The sequence below is a fragment of the Cajanus cajan genome, chromosome 10 (assembly GCF_000230855.2).
Source record: "Cajanus cajan strain Asha chromosome 10, NIPB_CcT2T_4, whole genome shotgun sequence".
Taxonomy (NCBI): domain Eukaryota; kingdom Viridiplantae; phylum Streptophyta; class Magnoliopsida; order Fabales; family Fabaceae; genus Cajanus; species Cajanus cajan.
The window spans coordinates 22,904,777-22,920,952 of NC_138526.1; the positions used below are offsets into that span (position 1 = coordinate 22,904,777).

General features: G+C 39.0%; 1 protein-coding gene across 2 annotated transcripts; it reads left to right on the forward strand.

Annotated features, from left to right (window-relative positions):
• The first annotated feature begins 421 nt into the window (after window positions 1-421).
• On the forward strand, window positions 422-15,627 carry LOC109813803 (Putative methyltransferase family protein). Of its 2 annotated transcripts, none has more exons than XM_020378061.3 (8): window positions 422-679; window positions 760-827; window positions 12,358-12,477; window positions 13,564-13,637; window positions 13,722-13,782; window positions 13,860-13,961; window positions 14,477-14,588; window positions 15,093-15,627. In XM_020378061.3, exons 1-8 carry the CDS (start codon window positions 438-440, stop codon window positions 15,211-15,213), a joined length of 900 nt encoding a protein of 299 aa, XP_020233650.2. In that variant the 5' UTR covers window positions 422-437; the 3' UTR covers window positions 15,214-15,627. The 2 variants fall into 2 exon arrangements, with proteins under 2 accessions (XP_020233650.2, XP_020233651.2); XM_020378062.3 differs by having other exon boundaries at window positions 12,376-12,477.
• The last annotated feature ends 549 nt before the right edge of the window (window positions 15,628-16,176 follow it).

The following is a 16,176-nucleotide window of genomic DNA, read 5'->3' on the forward strand; positions in this document are numbered from 1 at the left end:
TTTTTACTATATTTATAATTTTGTTTGAACTTTAATGACATCTAATAATTTTAATATAAGTGAATTCCATGACACAAATTTTAAAATTTAAATCATTAAGAAAAGATTAAGACTAAAATGACCTAAATTTAAGAAATAGTTCAATATAAATATTTTAAAAGATAAAGAATCAAAATAAATATTAAAAAAAAAGGAAAAAATAAATTTAATCATTAAAAAATATTAATTAAGTTCTTAAAATATTAAATAATTTCTTAAATATAACTATTTATTATTATTTTAATGTTTCACTGTATATTAATATTATCAGTTTAATTATATATATATATATATATATATATATATATATTTTTTTTTTTCTTAAATTTTGATTTTTGAACCAATCTAATTGTTATTTTACATTTTTAAGATATATATTTTTTAATTTCTTTCAATTTATGAATTATTTTGACAATGTGACCCTATGTTTCCCTTTTTCTGGGTCTGTTGGCGGAAACTCGCAGGTTGCAATTAGGAAAAGAACAGTAACACTGCGGTCGCAAAAGAGACTGAAACGCCGTCGTAGACATCCCCGAGCTCTGATTATGGAAGAAATAGTAAACCAACAAAAACACGAACAAGAAGAAGAAGAAGAAGAAGAAATCGTTTGCTTAGACGCATCGTTCTTCGTCGATGACAAGTAACTCCACCTCTTATCTTTCTCTCTCCACCTGGTTCTTAATTTCACCATTCTCATGATTTTTTTTTTCGAATTTGAAGTTACCAGCTGACGAAATTCACGTTTGGTTCGCAAGAGATGCAACTCTTCTGTCTGCATTCTGCTTCCAGTGAGTATTTTTTATTTTTTATTTTTATTTTTATAACTTTTATTTAATTTTTTAGGTTTTAAAAAATGAGACGTGCTTTGTTATGGGTTCTAGTTCTACCTTTTTTTTTTTTTTTTTTTCTTTTTCTTTTGTGGAGCAAGTGTTTGATTAAAAGTTGTGTTTTTAAATTTTTATATTTGATTAGTAAATAAGAGTAGAATCATGTTAAAGGGACTTGCATTCAATGTTATCATTTTTTATGAAATCCTAATTGTGGTGCTAGGGTCTGTTTCTCATTCTTAATGGCCATTTAACAGGGTTAATAAACCAAAAATGGTTATGGAAAGTAAATCGAAAGGTAAAGAAAAAATAACCAAAACTTCTTGTTGAAAAGAGGAGTTTTGAGAGAAATTGTGTGTATCTGTTTTAGGCTGCAAATCGTGTCTTATTTACATTGCAAATGATTACAATCATAATCTATCAGTGAATAATTAGGAAGTACCCCGTAGCTTAATTATGCCTAATTACTTGCAAACAATATGGAAGCATTGCGGTTATAGTTGAGCTGATTATGCATATTCACAAATAGGGAATGAAATCCATTATTAGGGGTTGAGACCCACATCAATATTGAGTTTCCCATGAATTTGAGTATTTCATTCAACTACTGATAGTGCATTGGAAACAGAGTTACTAACATTCTTTTCTTAAATATGTATACTCTAACACCAATGTTGTTCAATTTTTGCACATATTCATATTATGGGCATTTATTTTGTTTGGGGGTTATATTGGCTTGTATGTGTAATTACATTTACTGACTTTAGTAACTTGGAAATTATAGTAGTTAAAATGACAATGCTAACCATTTGCTGTATTGATTCCTCTCAAAGGAACTTGCGTAGAAACAATTCGTTGCTGTACTGATTCCAAGCTGATGAGGCCAAAATTCATAAATTTCATAGAATAAGAGAGGACTCCTATAGAAACATCCTACTGGATTAATATGATTGATAAAAGATGATAAATGAATTATATATGCTCCTATTTATAGATCTTATTAGACTAACTATGTGTAACTACTTGATAAACTAACTAATCAAATCATATACTCTAATAAAACTTCAATGTGATTTGAGTTTTATACATGACTATATGTCTTGTTGCTAAGTTTAAATATTTGGTAATCTCAATTTAATATTTTATCCACCCAGTTATTTGCTAAAGCTATTATTCACATTACAGGCCTAGGCTGTGAATGAAAATTGATTCTATGTAATCTTTCAATGGAAGACAAATAAATTGGGACTTGTTTTTGTTCTGCTGGAAAATTCCTTTCGATCTTAAATCATACTAGACAGGCTTGGCAGAGCCCAAATCTAACTGGTCTATGGTTCTGATTTTTAATTCATTAAATTAAAGTTTACACATATTTTTAGTCCTTGCAAATATGATGTATTTTGATTTTAATCCTTTGAAAACTTTTTGGTTGGTTTTGGTTCTCATATTTTTTTAAAATGGTCCCCATCATCGTCTAGTGATAAAATGGTATTTATCTAGACATGCCAAGTTAGCAACCATTTTGAGATGGCATGTGACTTGGTAGTCTAGATGCATGCCATGTGATCAATAAATTGTGATAAAAAAACCACTTTCAAAACTTTGAAACTTATGAGGATCAAATAATATAGCAAAATAAATAGTAAAAACCAAAATTCATATTTGCAAGGACTAACAAACATATTTGTTGTGATTCAGGAATTGTGTGTATTGTTGTACACACACCAATCTTATTTATAGAGTGAATACAATAAATGATAGAGATACTAATCTCTTATATTATGGAAACTAATCTAATCATATCCCTAATTGATAGTGAGGATAATAACCATAATATATGTATCCACAATATCTGTAATATATTCACAATATCTGTAACACTCCCCCTCAAGCTGGAGCATATATATCATATGCACCAAGCTTGTTACAAATATAATCAACCCGAGGCCCTTTAAGAGATTTTGTGAACACATCTGCTAACTGGTTACTAGAGTGGACAAATTCAGTGGTGATTTCTCCTGAGAGCACTTTCTCTCTTACAAAATGACAATCTATTTCTATGTGTTTAGTCCGCTCATGGAAGACTGGATTGGAGGCAATGTGGAGAGTAGCTTCATTATCACAGATGAGTTTAGTTCCCTGAGTGTCTCCAATTTGAAGTTGCTTGAGAAGTTGTTGTAGCCATGCAACTTCACTTGTAGCTGCTGCCATAGCACGATATTCAGCTTCCGCAGTGGATCTAGCAACTGTAGTTTGCTTCTTGCTTTTCCATGAAATTAGGTTGCCTCCAATTAGAACACAATAGCTAGAGGTAGACCTTCTGTCTAATGGTGATCCTGCCCAATCAGCATCTGAATAACAGACAATTTTGGAATTGCCTTTGTCCTCGTATAGTAGTCCTCGGCCCGGTGCCTTCTTGATATATCTGAGTATCCGCATTGCTGCAGTCCAATGACTATCATGAGGATCGTTAATGAATTGGCTTACCACACTTACTGGGAATGCGATGTCTGGCCTGGTGACAGTAAGATAGTTAAGTCTGCCAACAAGTCTATGATATCTTTCTGGGTCATCCAATGGCTCCCCCTGACCAGGAAGAAGCTTGATGTTGTGATCCATCGGAGTATCACTAGGGCGGCAGTCAACCATACCAGTCTCAGTGAGAATGTCCAGAGCATATTTTGTTTGGGAAATTGCAATACCAGAAGTGGAGTGAGCAACCTCGATCCCCAAAAAATATCTAAGTGGACCAAGGTCTTTCACTGAAATTGGCGTTGAAGATGAGATTTGAGGCGACAAATACCATCGGAGTCATCACCAGTAATGACAATGTCATCAACATATACCACTAAATAAATACAAATTCCAGATGAGGAGTGAAGGAAGAAAACAGAGTGGTCAGCCTCACAACGAGTCATACCAAACTCAATCAAGGCGGAGCTGAAGCGTCCAAACCAAGCACGAGGAGATTGCTTCAAGCCATAAAGAGAACGACGAAGACGACAAACAAGGTCTCACCGGAAGCAATAAAGCCAGGGGGCTGATCCATATAAACCTCTTCTTGCAATTCACCATTTAAAAAGGCATTTTTAATATCCAATTGGTGTAGTGGCCAATGACGAATTGCAGCCATAGCAAGAAACATGCAAACAGACGTCATCTTGGCGACAGGGGAGAAAGTATCCCCATAATTGAGGCCATAGATTTGAGTATAGCCCTTTGCAACCAATCTCGCTTTAAAGCGGTCAATGCTACCATCTGGTGCAACTTTCACTGTGTACACCCATCGACAACCAACGGTAGACTTGTCAGGTGGTAAAGGTACCAACTCCCACGTGCCACTAGTCTGCAAAGCATCCATTTCATCTAGCATCGCCTGTCTCCACCGAGAATCAACCATAGTTTCACCTGTAGACTTGGGAATAGACACAAAATCCATAGAGGAAACAAAAGAAAAGTAGGAAGGAGACAATCGATGACAGGAAAGAGTACAAGCATATAAAGGATGAGGGTTGCGGGTAGTTCGAATACCTTTATGAATGGCAATGGGTAACTCAGGCAAAGGATGTTCAAGTGCAGGAGGCGTCGCCAGAGAGTCGGTTGGAGCAGAAGATGAAGCTGGGGGAGTTGTAGATGGAACCACCTGTGGATGACGTGTCCTACGCTGATAGACAAGTAATGGTGGTGGATCAGTTACTACGGCCGGAGCCGGAGTTGGAATAGTAGGTTGATCATCCAAAGAAGTATGACTAGTAATATCCTCAGAAAAGAAAGGAGAGGATGACTCAAAGAAGGAAACGTCCGCGGAAACAATATAGCGTTGAAGTTGTGGACAAAAACAACGATACCCTTTTTGGAGTCTAGAATAACCAAGAAATATACACTTGAGAGACTTAGCAGAAAATTTATCTTTACCTGGAGTGAGATCATGGACAAAACATGTACAACCAAAGACACGAAGTGGAACAGGATAGAGATCTTTTTGTGGATACAAGATGGTGTATGGGATTTGATTGCTGAGAACAGAGGAGGGCATGCGATTAATCAAGTAACAGGCAGTAAGAATCGCATCACCCCAGAATCGAAGTGGAACTTTGTGATGAAGGAGAATAGTGCGAGCTGTCTCAACCAAATGACGATTTTTGCGTTCAGCTACACCATTTTGCTGTGGTGTGTGGGCACAAGAGGTTTGATGAAGAATACCTTGGGAGGAAAGAAAAGACTGGAATTTTGAAGATAAATACTCTTTTGCATTATCAGTGCGTAAGATTTTAATAGATTGACCAAATTGAGAAGCAATTTCAGTGAAAAAACTTTGAAAAATATGAAAAACATCAGAACGGTGTTTCATTAAGAAAATCCAAGTACAACGCGAAAAATCATCAATAAAGGTAACAAAATAAGAATAACCTAAAGTTGAACAGACTCGACTAGGTCCCCAAATATCGGAGTGAACCAGGGTAAATGGTGACGCAGCACATTTATGGACACTAGATTGATAAGACTGACGGACATGTTTCCCTAATTGACATGACTCACACTGGATATTTTTAACGGTAGAAAGGCTAGGAACTAAAAGTCGTAATTTCTCCAAACTGGGATGACCAAGACGTTGATGAGCAAGATCGGCAGAGGTGGAAACACACGTGTTGAGAGTAATGTGAATGGAGAGAACATATTCCTTATGGATTGCAAAGCAAAAGATGTGTTTAAATACAAAGTAGTGGGCCTAGGCCCATAAGATAAAAACTATAAGATAAAAAACTATAAGATAAAATTATATCTAACACTCCCCCTCAAGCTGGTGTATATAGATCATATGCACCAAGCTTGTTACAAATATAATCAATCCTAGGACCCCGTAATGATTTGGTGAAGACATCTGCCAACTGATCAGTAGAGTTAACAAACTGAGTAGTAATGTCCCCAGATAAAATCTTCTCACGAATGAAGTGACAATCTATTTCAATGTGTTTGGTCCTCTCGTGAAATACTGGATTTGAGGCAATATGAAGGGCAGCTTGGTTATCACATATGAGAGTCATCTGTGTAACTTCGCCAAATCTCAGTTCTTTAAGCAACTGTTTGAGCCAAATAAGCTCACACGTAGCAGAGGCCATGGCACGGTATTCTGCTTCTGCACTAGATCTTGCCACTACATTCTGCTTCTTACTTTTCCACGAAATCAAGTTATCACCAATAAAGACACAATAACCTGAGGTGGATCTCCTGTCAGAGGGAGAGCCTGCCCAATCTGCATCTGAGTATCCCACAACTTGGGTATGATTGTTGTAGCCATATAATAAACCTTTTCCTGGAGCACCTTTGATATACTTCAGAATGCGGATGACTGCATCCAATGTCCTGCACATGGAGAATTGAGAAATTGACTCACCACACTAACCGCAAAAGAGACGTCAGGACGAGTTACCGTGAGATAGTTCAATTTCCCAACCAGTCTTCTGTACCTCTCAGGATCTGAGAAAGGCTCTCCCTGACTTGGTAGAAGTTTAGCATTAGGATCCATAGGTGTATCAACGAGCTTGGAATTCATTAGCCCAGTTTCCTCTAAAATATCCAATGCATACTTTCTTTGAGATATTACAATTCCATTTGTAGATTGCGCTACCTCAATCCCCAAGAAATACCTAAGTTTACCAAGGTCTTTTGTCTGAAAGTGATGGCAAAGATGTTGTTTTATCTGAGAAATGCCATGATGATCACTACTAGTGAGAACAATATCATCAACATATACTATCAAGTAGATGCACCCAGCAGTGGAATGTCGATAAAAGACCGAATGATCAGCTTCGCTTCGAGTCATACCAAACTGTTGGACTACAGTACTGAATCTACCAAACCATGCCCTTGGAGACTGCTTAAGACCATAAAGTGATTTGTGGAGACGACATACCAAATCGGAAGACTCCCCCTGAGCAACAAACCCAGGAGGTTGTTCCATATAAATTTCCTCAAGCAAATCCCCATGAAGAAAGGCATTTTTAACATTCAGTTGATAGAGAGGCCAACAGCGAAGAGCAGCCATGGCTAAGAATAATCTGACAGAGGTCATCTTGGCAACAAGAGAGAAAGTGTCATCATAGTCTAATCCAAAAATTTGAGTATAACCTTTGGCGACCAAACGAGCTTTGAGTCGATCAATGGTGCCATCAGGACCAACCTTGACTGTGAAGATCCATCGACATCCAACCACAGACTTCCCAGGAGGCAAAGAAACAAGATCCCAAGTACCATTGTTCTGAAGAGCACACAGTTCATCGAGCATGGCTTGTTTCCAACCAGGGTGGGCCAAGGCATCACCTACATTTTTAGGAATAGACACAGAAGAAAGAGAAGAGAGACAAGTATATTGGGAGGGGGATAACCGGTGATAATTTAGAGTAATATAATGAGGGGAAGGATTACGAGTAGAACGATTACCTTTCCGAAGGGCAATAGGGAGGTCAGACTCAAGTGGTTGGGCCGGAGGAGACGAAGGAGGTGGCACCGAAGTAGAGTCGGGTGGGGGTCCGATGGGAAGGCTAGAGCGTTGCCGACGATGATAAACTTGAAGTGGAGGCGGAGGTGGTGGGTCGGGTGACACAGCAGACACAGGAGGAGTATCAAAGACAAGAGGTAAGGGTGAAGGGGCAAGGACAGGTGTAGGAGAAGAGGAAGTAGATGAAAAGTAGAGAGAAGACTCAAGAAAGGTGACATCGGCTGAAATTAAGTAGCGACGAAGGGAGGGTGAGAAACATTTATACCCTTTTTGAGACCTAGGATACCCTAAAAAGACACATTTATGAGACCGAGCGGAGAGTTTGTCAAGACCAGGACTGTGATTATGGACAAAACACGTAGATCCAAAGACGCGAGGAGGTAGGGGGTGGAGGGGTTGAGAGGGAAATAAAATAGAGTGAGGTATTTGGTTGTTGAGGACAGAAGATGGCATTCGATTGATGAGGTAGCAAGCAGTGAGAACAGCATCACCCCAAAAAGGTTGAGGAACGTGACCATGAAGTAAGAGGGTGCGAGTGGTCTCAATTAGGTGTCTATTTTTGCGCTCAGCCACCCCATTTTGTTGAGGGGTATATGCACAAGAAGTCTGATAAAGAATGCCATGAGAAGCCATGAAGGCTTTAAAGGGGTGAGAGAGGTATTCACGAGCATTATCACTACGAAAAGTACGAATAGAAACACCAAATTGAGTTTGAATTTCATTATAAAAAGATTGAAATATGGAAAATAATTCAGAACGAGATTTCATTAAAAATAACCAATATATCGAGAGTAATCGTCAATAAAGGTGACAAAATACTGAAATCCTAAAGTGGACGGGACCCGACTCGGCCCCCAAATATTAGAATGAACTAAAGCAAAAGGAGACAATGCTCGGTTGTGGACACTCGGAGAAAAGGAACTACGACTGTGTTTGCCTAACTGACACGACTGACACGACAAATGAGACAACTTAGACAGACGTGGTACAAGATATTGAAGCTTGACAAGGCTAGGATGACCTAATTGAGCATGGATGAGGGTAGGGGAATCCGCCACCAAACCAACAGGAGCAGAGGTGCGGAGGTGATAAAGGCCATGAGACTCACATCCGGTGCCAATCATCCGTCCCGAACTCCGGTCCTGTAAGAAAACAGAATCTTTAGTAAAAGAAATAAGGCAATCAAGAGAACTAGTAAGACGACTAAGGGATAATAAATTAAAGGGAGACTCTGGGACATAAAGGACATTGTCAATGGAGAGTGAAGGAGAAAGATGGACAGTACCAACACCATGAGATGTGGCGCGAGAACCATTAGCCATAGTGATAGAGGGTAAATAAGCAGAGGTAGAAAGAGATGAGAAAAGAGACAGATTACCAGAAATATGATCGGTAGCACCAGAGTCTAGGACCCAAGGGCCAAGAGAGGTGGAGTGAGTGAGACCAACAAACGAAGGACCTGTGTGCGCAACAAAAGCAGTGGAATTGGAAGCTTGACGTTCTTCATACCATTTAAGGAAGTCATTGAAGAGAGCTGGGGGCCCAGAGCCAGAACTATCAGAGGGGGTAGCACCTGATACAGTTGAGACAGGAGAGGCAGTGTGGGCAACAGCAGTAGTAGGGCGAGGGGGACGACCATGTAAGACATAGCAACGGTCAATTGTGTGGCCCAGTTTGTGACAGTGATCACACTTGGGACGACCTTTGCTCGGTTTGCGAGAACGCTGACGATCATCACGTTGAGAAACCAAAGCAGAGGAGTCGCTAGTGGGAGCTGAAGAAGGTATGTCAGGGGAAAACTTGCAGGGCACACGCAACAGAGTGGACCAAGCCGAGTTCAAGGTAGGCACGGTCGGAGATCCCAAAATCTGATCACGAATGGAAGAGTACTCATCAGGAAGCCCATACAATGCCATCAACATAAAGAATGTTTGGCGTTGCTCGAGTTCCTTGGCAGGAGTGTCAGCAGGAGGCAAAAGTTCATTGAAGTCATGTAGGAGGCCATGAACTTTGCCCAAATACTCAGCCATGGAGCCATCAAGGCGTCGTGGGGAGATGATATTTTGGAGATTTTGACACACACCATAGAGACGTTGAGTATCATTGGTGTATAACACTCGGGCTTGTTCTATTGACATAATTAGTGAAAATAGCAGAGTCAGGCCGAGCAGCGGAAGAGGAAGCCATAGATGCTGTAACAGGAGAGAGAAACAGCAACAAGAGAGAGAAAAACGGCCCGAGAAGGAAGAGATCCGTGACAAACGATGGCCGATCACAAAACAAATAACAGATCGGCGTAGAGGGGGTCTGGGCGAGTCCGGCGCCGGTGATCGCCGCCGGAAAAGTCGCCGGACGCGCCGCCACGCGCGGTGGCCGACGGAGAGGAGAGAGAAACTGCACCCAGCACGGAACCGGCGCGTGGGGGCGCGTGCGGCCTTCGTTGGCCGCGCGACTGGTGTCGTTGGGTTCGCCGGAGGGAGGCGAGTTGGGTGGGGGGGTCGCCGGCCGGAAAGAAGGCGGCGGCGGCGGCGGACGGCGGCAGCGAAGAAGAAACCCTAAAAAAATAGGAAAAAATTGCCGGAAAGAGACACGACAGGATGGGTAGCCGGAAAATGGAATGAGACACGTTCTCCGGGCACCGATGAACAGTGGGTCCACCGGGAGGTCAAGGATTAGGCTCTAGATACCATGTTGAGAGTAATGTGAATGGAGAGAACATATTCCTTATGGATTGCAAAGCAAAAGATGTGTTTAAATACAAAGTAGTGGGCCTAGGCCCATAAGATAAAAACTATAAGATAAAAAACTATAAGATAAAATTATATCTAACAACACGCAATCGGTGATGAGAGACGATACAATCCCCCAAACTCATGTCCTGCTCCAATCGTCTGTCCAGTACGCCGATCCTGAATAAGAACAGAGTTATTAACAAACAACACAAAGAAATCAAGGGTACTGGTGAGTTTGGTAATGGAAATTAAATTAAAAGGACAACCAGGAACAAACAGAACTGAGTGTAAAGGGAGGTGAGGGAGTGGGTGAATTTGACCAATGTCATGAACTTTAATTTGAGAACCATCGGCAAGAGTAACAGGTGGCAAGGAGTCGGAGAAAAACAATTTAGAGAAATAAGATTGATTACCAGTCATATGATCAGATGCACCGGAGTCAAGAATCCAAGGTCCAAGAGAAGGAGACTGAGACATAAAGGCTATAGGATTACCAGAGTGAGCCACGATAGTGGTAGGCGAGGCAGATTGTTGGGCTGCTCGATGCTGAAGAAGATCTTGATAGTCAGGCAGAAATAGTGACATCTGTAAGAGAGGAAGAGCCGACAGAGGAGGTAGTATTGGGCACATGAGCAACATTCGCTGATGATGACTGTTCTCGGGCCTTTTTGCGACAGTTGACTTCAAGATGACCAAAGAGGTGGCAATAATTGCAACGACGATTATGTTTTTCACGACCTTCGTTACGTCCACTACCACGATTAGATGAGTGAGAAACAAGAGCAAAGGAGTCTGCAGCAGTTGCAGAAGGAGTAGCCACAGTATGAGAGATGGAGAGATGCAACAATTGTTCACTAACAATGTCGTATGTAGGAATAATAAGGGTAGACAAAATCTGATTACGGACAGACTCAAGCTCAGGAGGAAGACCAGCAAGTGCAAGAATCATGAAGAACTGGTTTCGCTGTTTCTCAAAGCTTGCCACATCAGAGGGGTAAGGCATTAAATTATTGTAATCAGCAATCAGACGGTCAAGTTTACTCAAATATGTCTGTATGTCCCTATTCTCAAGCTTAGTGGTTATCATAGTGGTGATGACGTTGTAAAGACGTTGAACATTATTAGCGTAAACTTTCTTGGCCTTGTGCCAAACATCGTAACATGTGTCGAATGCTTGATAAGAATGTTGAAGGTTCGGAGCAATAGAAAACCAAAGAACCGTACACAGTGAGACATCAATTTGTTGCCACTGCTCACGGTTATCGGTAGCAATTGTAGAAAAATAAGTGGTTAAGTGGTCAGCACGTCCTTGACCACGAAACCAAAGCTGAACCGCAGCTGCCCAAGTGGTATAATTGGCTACTTCGGTCAACTTTTCACACGGAATCGGAGGGATGTTGGTAAATGTCGTAATTGAAGTAGAAGCAACCATGAAAGACGAATATCAGTGGCGACCAGAGGTCGTTGATATGGACGACGGTCGGAGGTGGATGGCGGCGGTGATCGGCAGCGGGCGGCGATCGACAGTGGCGGCCGGCGGCGATCGGCAGGTGGGGTCGGAGGTCGGCGGCGGCGGTCGGCAATCAGCGGCGATCGATGATCGGCGGTGGTGGTCGGCCGGTGGCGGCAGCAGTCGGGGCCGGTGGTCGGAGGCAGCAACCGGCAACGGTGGGTGAAGGCCTCTGCAAGAAGAAAAAGAAAAAGAAAAAAATCTAAAGGAATAGAACCTAAGCTCTAGATACCATGTGATTTAGGAATTGTGTGTATTGTTGTACACACACCAATCTTATTTATAGAGTGAATACAATAAATGATAGAGATACTAATCTCTTATATTATGGAAACTAATCTAATCATATCCCTAATTGATGGTGAGGATAATAACCATAATATATGTATCCACAATATCTGTAATATATTCACAATATCTGTAACAATATTAAACCTTAAATTTTGTATTGGAAAATATATCTAGCCAAGTAATCCCTTATAGTACCATTCTTATATTTGAAAGGGGGCAAATTAGATGAAGTAAATGGGTCATCCATTCTTCAAAGAGTATACCAAATAGAAAATTTAGGTTAGAAACACTGTTTACACAAGAATTGGAGTTGAACATGATGTAACAATGCGTAATTGGGAACATAGAAGCTTTTGTATAAATTCACACACATTTTTCGTGCCCTTTTGATTGGCACCTTTTTTGCTTTCTGTATCTTCTGTTATCTTTGGTCACAATACTAATTATCTCTTGAATCAGCTGATTTTGATTTGACAGGGCAACTGGTGTGGCCTGGAGCCATGTTGATGAACGATTATCTTTCAAAAAATATTAATATGCTTCAGGGTTGCACTGTCATTGAATTAGGTTCTGGTGTTGGTATGTATGTATTCACCTTTAAAAGTAAATTTTATTTCTTATATCTAAATTCTTTAATATTTGTTGAAAAAACAATGCGTCCTTAAAATATTCCTAGTTTTACAAATCAGTATTGCATCCTTAATTGCTTGTTGCTTGTTTACCTTGTTTTGGGAAATGAATACTTATCTTGTCATTTATTTTATTATCTTCCCAAATCCAAATATTACAGGGCACCTAAACCTATCACAGTAGTCAATATCATGTGATGAGTTGTAGAATAATCACATAATACTCTTTTCATTTGTTTGGGTGAGATTGATCTGGATTTGTCATTTTGATCATGGAAATGGTGGGGTTGGATTGGACAATACCACTATGTTGGTTAAGTTACCCATTTTTTAAAATAAAACCCAAGCTCATCCAAACTCTAAGGACCTTAAAGCAGTGTTATTAAATCCAAACCAGACTGGTTGGTTGGACCAGTTCAACTGGAAACCAGATACATGACTGGTTTGTTCAAAATGTTGGATAAAAAATGTCTTTGGACTGGTTATGATGTCATTAAACTGTTTAAAAACTGTTAAAAATCGGATTAAACTGACACTGGTCGACTCATGGACAATGAACAACCACCCAAGCTTTTTTGGTCACATGCTCCACACAGGGAACACTACTCATGCTTTTGTGCTTGTTCTTGCCACCCATTGACCATGGAGAGAAAAAATATTTAAGGTGAAGAGAGTTTGAGAGAAGAAAGAGATAGAGTGAGATGGATAACAAAAAATGAGAGAAGATGAACAATGAAGTGAGTCTTTTACCAAACCTTTTAATGAGCTGAAACTTTAGTTCTGACATGATTTTCAATTGTTCGTTTAACTTTTAATTAAATTTTAGTTGTGACATTAAGGTTGTTTTGGTATACATACAAAAATACATGCAAAAATGTAGTTAGGTAGATCTTTCAATTTGCATACTATTTCATGTTTTGTGTGTTTCTTCCCTCTTCCGATCCTAGGTAGGATCTTAATCTTGATTATGTTGATATCCTATCCTTATTTTGTATGTTAGACTGATGCTATGAATGATTCCTGCTTTGAATCCCAGGTATTACTGGAATACTTTGCAGCAGATTCTGCCATAAAGTTTTGATGACAGATCATAATGAAGAAGTACTCAAGGTAGGGTTGTGAAAACATGTTCCTATGATGGTAACATATCCCCCGTTACCTACTATATAGTTTAATTATACCGTCTCCTCTCAGATCTTAAAGAAAAACATAGAGCTGCATTCATGTCCTGAGAATATTAGTTCTACTTCTCACGGTGAGTTAAAAACCTTCTAAAGTAAGAACTGAAGATACATGTTTAATCCACTGAAATTTACATTAATATACATGCAGGATTAGTAGCAGAGAAATTAGAATGGGGGAACACCGGTCAGATAAATGAAATATTACAAAAACATCCTGGAGGGTTCGACTTCATACTTGGAGCTGATATTTATATCCTTTTTGTATTTATTTCCCAATTCCTGCCCTTATATACTTAAGAACTATGCATAAATTCCAGAAAATATTGCAGCACAACATATAGGTTAATACATAGATATCTATTAAGCTAGTTATTCATATTTCTTACCCCAGCTGATGACCCCACCATCTGTGTAGTTTCTTCTTTAAAATCAGCTAAATTTTATGTCTTACGTTTCAGAGCCTTTGAAAGAACTATTTGACCTCTTTATATTCTCCACCTTTGTCATAATTATTAATCTTTTGCTAGTTGTGATTTCTTTCTTAAATTTCCATGGTTCACAATTCGCATGTATTAAATGTCAAAAACTATATTGTCATAGCTTTATGAGGACTGATTCAAGGTATTTGCCGAACTGAATAAGAGGGCCAAATAGCAAACAATGCAAAATTTTGTGATACTTGAAATCAAAATATGTTCATTTTATCAAGATTTTATGTAATAGTATTCAATTTCAGTGAATTTCAGAAACCTTGACGATGCATACGCTTTCAGCAGTCAAGCATACCTATGCTTTTTGACACTGTTAAACAGCTCCTGCAGATTAGAGAGGGAAGAAAGTGTAAATTCATTCTAGCCTATGTATCAAGAGCTAAGACGTATGTAACCTACTTTTTTTATTCTTCTGTTTTATGTTTATTTTCTTGGTTTGGTGAATATTCTTGCTATTTTGTTTCATTGACATCATACTCACGTAAGAGATTGACTACATTCAGATTTTGTTTTATACATTCGATATATCTAAAATGAAAGTATCAGATAGCTTAGGGACTAGATATATAGGGTGTGTTTAGTAAATATGCTTTGCTACTTTTTGGTTTGATTGGCTACATACTCATTTCAGAGTCTGACTCGGTTCAGTTTTACCTTTTCAATTTGGCGTGTCTAAAATGTATAGTAACAAATAGCATCAGGAATAGATAATAAGGGTGTGTTTAGATAACTCAAAAACAGGTTCAAAACCAAATTATGTGGTAACTAGATTTTTAAATCAGTCAAATTCGCGTTGTTTCTAAATTATTCTTGGTATGTCTAAAATATAGTTTTCTGCTATTTACATTGCATGTACAATTTTCACTTAATTAAAATTTATCTCCCTGCAGCATGGATTCGATGATTATTATTGAAGCTTCTAAGCTTCGGATGCAGATGAAAGAAGTGCCAGGAACTCGGTGCATTGTTGGGAATCTTGAAGGAGTCATCTTTGAAGCTACTCTTGAGTAAAAGCATTAACTATAGTTTTGAGTTTTCAGAAACAGAAACTGCATGTGACAACAAAAATTGATTGGGGGTGAGCAATGGCTGGTATTTATATTTCCATTCAAAGCTACTACTCTGCAGACAACATGGTGTTGATGACTCAGGAAACCCATGGACTTGATATGGGGAAGGTAAAGAACATGCAAGAAAGAGAGCCTATCTTGTAGAGTCTAACTTCCAAAACATAATTCTCAATTTGAATTTTGAAGGGATACATACCAACCACAGAAGATTTTTAAGGCAGATTTGTTTGGATAGAGGGGAGTTTATCACCCCCAAAGGTTTGCTTGGAACTTTGAGGGTCGGGAGAATTGAAGAATTCATTTTGTTTATCTTAGAACATTATCTCATTTTCTACCTTATGATTTCCCCAATCAAGTAATTAATGTCTAAATGCGGTCAATATTATACAATATTATACAACGAGCTGAAAAAAAAGAGGTTAGATTGGTCTAGGGTATTAGTATATTTTTTTTTGTCAATAGGCATGATTCACACATCGTATGAAAGTTAACAACTAATGGTTAATTTACGCTTTCGAGATGTGATTTATGTTAAACAAACATTGTTTTAACATGCTTTTTAACCATAATAGGGTTCTTTTCAAAACATATGACCAAAGTTGGGTTGTTTTGAAACAATTCTCTACTTTAGGGTAGGTGTAGCTAGTCGACATAGTGAAACTCTTGTCACAATATTTTTTTAACCCAAAAGACTAAATCTACACCATCATCTTCAAAAGCCTTAAAGGCAGAAGAAGCTTCTGCTGAAAGTTGTAGTGAAGAAACATGTGACTCAGATGATGAGATATCCCACTCTATGATGAAGAAGAAGGGAGGGTCATGATGGAGAAAGTTCAACAGAACTCCAGGATATAAGGCACAGCCAGTATGCTTTGAATGCAAGAAACCAAGACATTACAAAACA